The 10,152-nt window shown below is 36.0% G+C and overlaps 1 protein-coding gene across 1 annotated transcript in view; it reads right to left on the reverse strand.

Moving 5' to 3' along the window:
* The window catches only part of NEB (nebulin), a 214,711-nt gene that overhangs the window by 124,768 nt on the left and 79,791 nt on the right, over window positions 1-10,152 (reverse strand). Inside the window, exons 53-61 of the mRNA XM_019646509.1 lie at window positions 9,571-9,882; window positions 8,925-9,128; window positions 8,525-8,629; window positions 8,331-8,438; window positions 5,266-5,577; window positions 4,882-5,085; window positions 1,088-1,192; window positions 615-722; window positions 9-253 (exon numbers count right to left, since the gene is read on the reverse strand). Of these exons, the coding sequence (XP_019502054.1) occupies window positions 9-253; window positions 615-722; window positions 1,088-1,192; window positions 4,882-5,085; window positions 5,266-5,577; window positions 8,331-8,438; window positions 8,525-8,629; window positions 8,925-9,128; window positions 9,571-9,882 (1,703 nt within the window). The remainder of the gene's footprint in view (window positions 1-8; window positions 254-614; window positions 723-1,087; window positions 1,193-4,881; window positions 5,086-5,265; window positions 5,578-8,330; window positions 8,439-8,524; window positions 8,630-8,924; window positions 9,129-9,570; window positions 9,883-10,152) is intronic.

Here is a 10,152-nt window from a genome sequence, read left to right on the forward strand (position 1 = left end):
AGGTCCACTCGTGCAGGTAGTTCTTATAGTCCACGTCACTGACCAAGCTCTGGCACTTCTTGGCCAGGACCACCCCCAGCATGTCCACTGGGCTGATGTACTTGGTCTTCCACTTCTCAAAGTCCTTCTTATACTCCCTGTCACTCTGGATCTTGGCCACATGCATGGACCACAACATCTTGGGGTCATCTTTGATGTTCCGGGCTCCAATGTGGTGGCCAAGTTGCTTGCGAAAACCTTCCTTGTACTTGTACTAAAGAAAAATAAAACACTCAAAAACATGTCTCATTTCTTTCAAGATTAACTTACGTTGTAATGTTTGTGGCAAATTACAAAGCCCATTAACTCCAAATATTTCACTATGCCTGGAGAGCCATGGATTTAAGGGCTTTTTTTTTTGATAGGCAAGATTAAAGGCTAAATCCAGCCACAAATTCCATACATAATAAATGCATCCTTGAGCTTATGCTCATCCCACACTGCATGTCTGGGATCATGTCACTGTTTTAATTTGTTACTCCTCGAAAGACTTTGTTCAATGTAAAATTAAATTGAGATGGCTTCAAAATGATAGATTGCAATGAAATCAATATAAACAGGAGATAAAGTCTTACTTCGCTGGCAATGTCTCGAGAGGCTTTTGCTGCTTTGATCGGTATGGCATCAAGGGGAAGATCATAGCCTTTCTTCTTCATCTCTTCATAACCCATTCGGTAGAGTTTCTGTTAAGAGATGAAGATCACTTTGGGATAAGCTGTTTTTCATAAACAACTGCCGCATAATGAATCCAACATGCTAAATATTTTATGAATCCATGGGAATAGTATCTGTGCTCTAAAATACTCAAATGTGATTGGAAATTATGCCCATTGGTTGCTAATGATCTTGTTTTAAACTTTAAAGCTTTTCAATTACCTAGATCAACAAAATTAAATGCCAGCTCTTTCCAAATGCTTATGAGAATGAAGCAAAAGTAAATTGATAGAGAAATGAAATGAATTATCATTTAGGCGCTGTTTTCCAATTCACTGCCTTAGGAGCAATTAAAGTGAGCTTTCTGAAAATGCATGCTGAATGGGAAACTCACATCACTTGTGTTGATTAAGTTTGCTTTAGCCAGAATAATGTCAGGCGTATCCGGCATGATGTGGACTTGAGTCTTGTCCTTGTCCCAAGCTTCTCTATAGAGTCTCTAAAAAGAGAAATAAGAGATTTCAGTGGTGTTTTTAGTTCTTGTGAATGACACAGTTAACTTCAAACAGGATTCTTGAATTCATCTGAATTAAGCATTGTATAATAGCATGATAGCATAAGCAGATAACATAAGCAGAAAATAGGTGTAGTATTTCTTGACTTATCTGGGACATAAATGGCTTTCAAAATATAGGTTTGGGTTACTTTTTCAAAGTGACAGATAATCCTGCCTATAAGAAATCAACCAAAGTAATCGGAGCCTTTGCCAAGATCATCAAATGGAGCAGCAGTTCTCCATCTGTTGGAATGTAAGCATCTTCTTCATCATTTAATTGGGAGATGATGGTTTCTCAAAAGATGACATAGTCAAGGTATGTCTAGGAATTCGGGAATTTCATTTTCTATGTGGTTTCTTATTTATAGTTATACCTCATAATTATTTGGCAGGATTAGGATTCCCAAAAGAATTTTGTGTGAGAATTAATCAAAAACTCTTATATGGCCCAGAGCCATTCTCTGTCTTCCTTCACAGAAGACAAAGGGGCACAAAGAAAATTACATTGACTTACTAAAACTAGAACGTGGAAATTTGATGAAAACCAGATGTTTTCATTGTCAGAGAACCTCCCCACAAAAAGGCCAATTACAAACAATAATACAGTATCAACAGTGGAGAAACCTGGTGACACCATTTTAACCAAGTGATCAAAGTTAAAATTATCAGTAATGAGATTAATTGATATCATGTTCCTCCTGATATGATATACGGAGAGGATATATAACATGTGTTATCTTGTTAAAAACACAAAACTTGAATCTCATCATAAGGAAACACCAGATGATCTGAACTTGAGGGAGAGTCTACAAAATAACTGGTCTTTGCTTTTCACAAATGTCACGGACCTAGAAGACTAAGAGTGAGGAACCAGTACAGGTTCAAGGAGACTTAAGGCATGGCAAGTATACTCAATGTGTGATCTTTTGTTGGATCCTGGATCAGAAAAGTTACCATATTTCCCCATGTATAAGGCACAACCTTTTTTGAAAAATTTGGGGTCTAAAAACTGGGTGCATCTTATACAGTGGTTGTAATAGCACAAAAACAAGTGCGGAGAAAAAAAAAAGAGAAATGCAAGTAAAAAAACCCCTACAACCACTGTATAAGACGCACCCAGGTTTTAAGACCCCAAATTTTTCAAAAAAGGGTGCACCTTATATATGGGGAAATATGGTATTTTTTTCATTTTGTATAAAGGAGATTAGTGGTCAAATTGAATAAATTCTGTAGGCTAGCATGGTTTCAACATTTATTTCCTGATTTTGATCATTGCACTGTGGTTATGTAAGAGAATGTTCTTGTTTTCAAGAAACACACACTGAAGCATTTAGGGATAAAGTGGTATCATGAAGGTACATATATGAAAGAGAGAAGGAAAGAGGGGTGGGGAAAAAACGTGAATGTGGCAAAATGTTAACAATTAGTGAATCTGGTGAATATATATATGTGTATACTATATATGTATATATAATTTATTTGTAGTATTTTTGTATATATGTATATATAATTTATTTGTAGTATTTTTGTATATATGTATATATAATTTATTTGTAGTATTTTTGCAACTTTTCTGTATGCCTGAAATTATTTCAATGTAGCAATTTTAAAAGTCTCTGATTCCTTGGACTTGTCAATTTCCCTTTGAGGCATGCAGTGTGGGGGGCATGGAGGCTGGCACTTCTCTCCTTCCTGAACATGCTTACTATAGTCCATATCACCCAGAGAAGCCGATTAAGATCTTCAAGTCAAAAACAAAGCAAAGCTTGTGAATTTCCATGTACATTTATCCTGGTTTTGCACTAAGCTTTCTGATTAAGTAAAATTAGAGTTTCTCAACCTCAGCACCATTGGTGTTGTATACTGTATAATTATTTGGGGGAGGAAAGGGGCTGTCCTATACATTCTGGGATGTTTGCATCATCCTGACATCTATCCACTAGAGACCAGTAGCATGCCACCCTCAAGTTGTAACAAATAAACAGGTCTCTAGGTATTGCCAAATGCCCCTGTGGGACAGAATTGTCCCTGGTTGAGAACCATTAAGCTGGACCATTTCTTTAATGGCATGTGTCACTTTCACCCCATAGAAAACAGAGAAAATGCTAATATGTGTTTATACTGAGATAAATTCATTGGTCTGTTCAAAAGGAGAAACAGCAGGCTCAAGGACCCAGGGGGCCCTCTCCTGAGGTCTGAGGGCATCAGTATCTCAGTATTCCTGTAACCAGGGCTCACTGTTGGGAAAGTCTATCCTGAGACCCTGATGTGCATACATTTCATGATCCAGCATTGTTTTCTTGGATACCTCATTCGTTTAGAGCTTTGTAAACAACCCTGTTTCATGGAGAGAAAAGCAACTTGGATTACAAAGGAGGAAATATTTTGAATAAATTTGTTGGTTTATTAGTCAGCCTGTTAAATTCAAATTGCCATCATAAAAATAAAGAAGAAATGAAAACTTGAACATCCGTAATAAAGCTGACAGGTCAGCATTTACTATAAATTCTGAATATCAAAATTGCAAGAAGTCTGTGAGGGGTTGATTGGGGAGACAGGCGTTACAATTTATCAAATGCTTACTATAAGCTAATTATGGGATAATATAATATAATATAATATAAATATATGTAATATATGTAAATAAATAAATATATATATATATATATATATATATACCCTTCTAAGAGCCACATGCTTATTATTATATATCTATTCTTACCAGTTCCAGGATCTCAGTGCAGATAATTCAACTTCCTGTAATTTTCAGGGTTGTGCTTCTAACTGAGCAATGTTGAGTAATCTTTCCCTTCTGTTCGTAGAATTATTCTACACTGCTATCTTTCAATTATTTTATTCAATAAATACTTATTGAGCACCTATCATATGCCAGACACTGGAGGAGGAAATAAGTTGATGATGGAATATATATATATATATATATATATATATATGTATGTATATATACCAGGGGTGCCAAAAAAACATATACAAGTGGACACTTTGGTCAACGTTGCTCAAGCAGTAGTTCGCCATAATCAGAAGTGTCTAGACGCTGATGGGAACCACTTTGAGCACCTCTTGTAATTGCAAAAGTCAAACGTGACTTGTATTCATCTTTTGTTATCAGTATATATTGAGTATTACAATTTCAATACAGTTTTCCTTTCTTAAAATGCGCATACTTTTTTTTGGCACCCTCTGTGTGTGTATTATAATCACTTGGCAGAAAATACACTCTTTATAACATTTACATTGTACCTGTGTTAAGATACGCAGAACATCTATCTCCCTCTCATACACTCTATTCCAACAACAAAAATGTTTATCTTTTTTTTAAAATGTTTATCTTTAATGCATTCAAGTTTCAAAGAAAATAAATGTTCAATAGTTTTCTATTGAATAAATAAATAAGCAAGCAAGCTTTGGGTGACAAAAATGATACTAACTCATTTTTACATAATCCAGTGTAGTTGGTAATTCCAATGAAGCAATCAAATATAAAACATTATGCTGTGTTGTGCTATGCTGTGTGGTGTGATGCTATGCTACTCTACTAATTTATTAAGCTAATGCTATTAAGCACCTACCAGGTATCAGGCACTATTATTTATTTCCGAAGAGTTACTCACATCACTCCTATTTTTGGCATTTGCCTTTGCCAGGACTACGTCCATGGCATCAGCAATGCTGGTGAACTTGTTTTTGTCTGGAGGCTGACGATATTTCTTCTCACTGATGATTTCTGATGCCCGCTTGTTCTTTTCTGCCTCCAAAGAGCCCAGAGGGCTCCATCCTATGCCTCTCAGCCACTCAAGGTCAGCTTTATACAGGTTCTGTGAAAATACAAAGCAAGCCATCAAAGTGCTATCCTCATCTGGACCCTGACTCAAGCGATTCTATGTATTATACTCAATAATAACTCCTTTTTCTTGTTTCTGTTGCTCTATGACTAAATGGCTACTTATATGAGATAAAAAATAATATCTAAACTATTTGATTTAATAGAAGCTGACCTCGCTCTGTATTTCATAAACTTTTTTAGCTTGAATAACATCGTTCTGGTCAGGCAGGCATGTCCACTCGTGCAGGTAGTTCTTGTAGTCCACGTCACTGACCAAGCTCTGGCACTTCTTGGCCAGGACCACCCCCAACATGTCCACTGGGCTGCTGTACTTGGTCTTCCACTTCTCAAAGTCCTTCTTATATTCTCTTTCACTCTGCATTTTGGCTACATTCATGGACAACACAAGCTTTGGATCATCTTGCAGACTCCGGAATCCAATATGGTGGCCAAGTTGCTTGCGGTAACCTTGTTTGTATTTAAACTGAAATCAGAGAAAACAGTTCTTTCATGAAACAGAGGTTAAGTTCAGCTCAGTTTGGTTTGTTTGCATATTTGTTTTTCACAACTGAAATGAGAGAAGGGATGCCTATGTTTACTTAGTAAGAAATGTAAAAACTGAAGTGGAGGCTTCCAAAGAAATGTAATGTAGCTGAGTATCAAGAGAGGTTGTGGTGAGAAATTAATTTCAATTAGAGGCAGAAATATATTTTGGGATGTGCTAGCATTAATTAGGCTGACTTCAGGGTAGTGTTTGATAAAGCACTTGTGATATCCTTATGGGAAAAATGGAAACCTATGAGTTGAATGGCAGAAAAATTAGGAAGATTCAGGACTTGATGAATAAGCCTAATAGTGTAGATTAATTTATTAAGTAGCAGGATGTTTAGCGATTTGCCATATAGTTATGTCATATAAATTTTTCTTGTTCAGGGTCCTTATCTTCATGCACATGTGGCTGAAAACAGCTAACTATGTTAGATTAGAAAGAAAGTTTCACAAGATCTCAACCTTGGCCAAGGTGGGTCAACATGAACTACCTAAATTTAAGATAGTAAAAGTGAAATCCAGTACTTAGATTCAATTGGGAAAAATTTCATTAGTGATAGATCACTATAACATCAGTGATAATAATAATGATAATAATAATAGCATTTACAGGATGCTAGACACTGAGCACACATAACACCTCACAGAAGTAGGTTCTACTCTTTCTTGACACCCAGCTTCACAGTTATGTATATTAAAAATACTCAGGAGTTTAAGTTGATTATAAGCTCATTATTGGCAATCTGACAAAACTGTTTATAAAAAGTAGTGTCACAGATTCTGTAGAGGCACAGATAAGGCAAGTGAGAAGTTTATTTACTCTGGCCTGAATTCCCGTAACGGGAAAACAACACTAAGTTTTGAGGCACTCGATTTTGAGAGGGGCTTTAAAAAGATAGAGTAAATCACAAGTAGAATGATTAGAAGATTGAAGGACTTATTACACTGAAACCAAAGAAGAATAAGTAAGAAATTTGAAACATTTAAAGATATCAGGTAGATGAAGAAATAGGCTACTCTCTGGAGTTCTAGAACACAGACCATGAGTTGATTGGTAACATAAGTTCAAAATAAAAAAAATGTATAATGACCATTAGGGATGGTTGTTGAAAATGACCTGCTCTGAAAGACACAAAAATATTCATATTTGTAAGAATCCACAGATTGAATGACTACCTGCTGGAGATGAAGAGAAGGTAGAATGTTGTGGGATATTGGATTAAATAAACTTTAAGTTACTTTCTAACTCAAAATTCTATGATTTTAATTGATTAAACTAAAGTATTTATAAAAGTAGCCTTACTTTCCTTAAATTTTATAGCTACAAGAACCATTTGAAATGAGAGGAGACACAATCTCTACAATGGTGGGAAAGTTCACTTATAGTTAATTTAATTTTAGGGTAAGATTTCAAAAGTTTCAAACTAATAGTTCACATGAAAAGAAATTAGGTATCATCAAATGTTGTGTTTTTTGGAAATTATTGACACTATTTCTTTAATTCCTAAACTATCTTTATGGGGAACACATAACATTACATAAAAATGAGTTAGCTTTTGGGGGAACATGGCAAGCATCATTATTGTACCACATTGATTCATTTTAATGAGGTATTGACCTGCAAGCCAGAGAGCAGGTAATAATACATCATCTAATTAATTTTCCTACACGTCTGGAGTGCCACAAAATAATTGAATTAGGGAGAATCTTTCCTTATGTTCTTAGGATTTATTGTCAGGTTCTGTCTTTAGACATTCTTTCTCTCTAAACCAAATTTTTGTTTTGTTTTAAAGATTTTGATTAAGAGATTGTGCTTTCCTATGAAATTCTGGTAATTTATTCTCTATAACCAAGGTCACCTGAATTTTTTGTGGTTAATTCTTGGAAGTTAAAAAAACAACATAAGGGNGTGTGTGTGTGTGTGTGTGTGTGTGTGTGTGTGTGTGTGTGTGTATCTGAGAGAGAGAGAGAGAATAAAATTAGGAGTTATACTGTATATACCTGCTTTTTTCAGTTATATGCCCATTTCTCTGTGTCATTAATTATTCTTTATAAACATGAATTTTTAACAGCAGCAGGTATTCCATCATATTGGTATATATTAATACTTTTAAACATCCTGTGATTTTTGAACATTTATTTTTAATTTATGATGGCTACTTCCATATTTTGGAAAGAAAGAAAAAAAATATATTTTTGAGTAAATTCATCTTTTAAAGAAAATAAATATCTGCAGCCAATCACTGAAGGCATAGACAAACATATGGGCCACATGGATGGTTGGACTTTAAATAGAATGATGTGTCCCATTCATTCAGTTCTTGTGGGTTCATTGGTTCATAGGCATGGGTTGGGTTTTAAAGGAATCCTACAATGAGTTTGGTTATATATCAGAATACAGCATGTGGAAAAGCCAACAGTATGCCTGAACTGCAGTCAAGTGTCCAATGTTTTTGATTAACAGGAAATGGACCGTATTTTGAAATGTATGTTGCTATGACCTCAACCACAGTTAGGATTTAGCCCTTGTGTTGAGAATTTCATTATCATTATTTTAAACTATTTATTGAGAAAAAACTGTTAGCAAGAACTTGAACCTCATAGATTAGGTGCTGTACTACATACCCAAGAGAAAGAAAGGAATCTTTAAGCCAAAGCTAAGACAAAGAACTTTTCAGATGCACTTACTTCACTTGCAATGTCTCTGGAGGCCTTGGCTGCCCTGATGGGAATGGCATCCAGCCGCATATCATAGCCTTTCCTCTTGGCTTCTTCTAGGCCAAGTTTATATAGTTTCTGAAACAGATACAAGTCATCACAAGTTTGATTTATAAAGTACAGTATAGGGAAAATATATCATGCACCATGAATATATTGCTTACCTCACTATAATTTATTTTGTTTTGTTTAGCTAGTAAAACTTCAGGGGTGTCTGGCATAATGTGGACACTGGTTTTATCTTTATCCCAAGCTTCTGTATAGAGGCGCTAAAACAAACAAAAAAAGACATGACTAGTATAGACCAGGAATGAATAGATACATAAACATAATCTGGTTCTTAATGAGAGTAAGGTGAGTCTCATCTGTGAGTTGGTATTTGTAATACCTTCAGGTCTAGATGTCTCATGTCAGTGAGAAGCACAACACTCACTTTAATACAAAGCAAAAGAATTGAATATGATTTTTCTTTTATAGAAAGAGATTTTGGTGCTTACACACACACACACACACACACACACACACACACACTTAACACTCCTCCCAAGTAAAGAAAGGACTTACATGGTTCATGGTAATAGCATTGTTTTTTGCCAAAACCATTGGGATGGAGTCCATAAGGCTGGAAAATTTGAATTGATCTGGTTGTTGACGGTAAACATGGTCACTCAAAATCTGCATAGCTCTCTTGTTCTTCTCAGCCTCCAGAGAACCACTAGGTAACCAGCCAATGCCTTTTAGCCACTGAAGGTCAGCCTTGTACAAATTCTGAAATTGTAAGTGACATATGACTAAACATAAGCATAAAAATATACCTCTAAAAAATAAAATACATTATGTTATACTACATATTTCAATGCTTGAATTCTTGGAAAATTTAAAAAGTTTGTATATTTTGTGAATCAACAAAATATTCAGATTAGAAGCAATATTTTGAAACACATTTTAAAGAGCTGCACCTAGAGTACAACCCAGTTCATCTAGGTCAACCACCTAGAGGCTCCCACCCGAGCAATGGGGGCTTTGCTGGCTCCTTTTTTGTGGAGAAAGGGTGCCTTCAGATGTTTGGATGACTGGATAGAGTGTGGGCATTAGTCCAGGGAAGTAGAACTCAGTTGTGTAAAATCAACTTCCCTCACTTTGGGGGAACTTTGATACTTAGGAAAGCATACTTGTTGTTTTGTTGGCCAAAGGAAAATCTTAGACTCACATCACTCTGCAGTTCATAGGCCTGCCGAGCGTGGATGACGTCATTCTGGTCAGGCAGGCAGGTCCACTCGTGCAGGTAGTTCTTATAGTCCACGTCACTGACCAAGCTCTGGCACTTCTTGGCCAGGACCACCCCCAGCATGTCCACTGGGCTGATGTACTTGGTCTTCCACTTCTCAAAGTCCTTCTTGTACTCCCTGTCACTCTGGATCTTGGCCACATGCATGGACCACAACATCTTGGGGTCATCTTTGATGTTCCGGGCTCCAATGTGGTGGCCAAGTTGCTTGCGAAAACCTTCCTTGTACTTGTACTAAAGAAAAATAAAACACTCAAAAACATGTCTCATTTCTTTCAAGATTAACTTACGTTGTAATGTTTGTGGCAAATTACAAAGCCCATTAACTCCAAATATTTCACTATGCCTGGAGAGCCATGGATTTAAGGGCTTTTTTTTTTGATAGGCAAGATTAAAGGCTAAATCCAGCCACAAATTCCATACATAATAAATGCATCCTTGAGCTTATGCTCATCCCACACTGCATGTCTGGGATCATGTCACTGTTTTAATTTGTTACTCCTC

This window comes from Hipposideros armiger, unplaced genomic scaffold (assembly GCF_001890085.2).
Source record: "Hipposideros armiger isolate ML-2016 unplaced genomic scaffold, ASM189008v1 scaffold_104, whole genome shotgun sequence".
Lineage (NCBI taxonomy): Eukaryota > Metazoa > Chordata > Mammalia > Chiroptera > Hipposideridae > Hipposideros > Hipposideros armiger.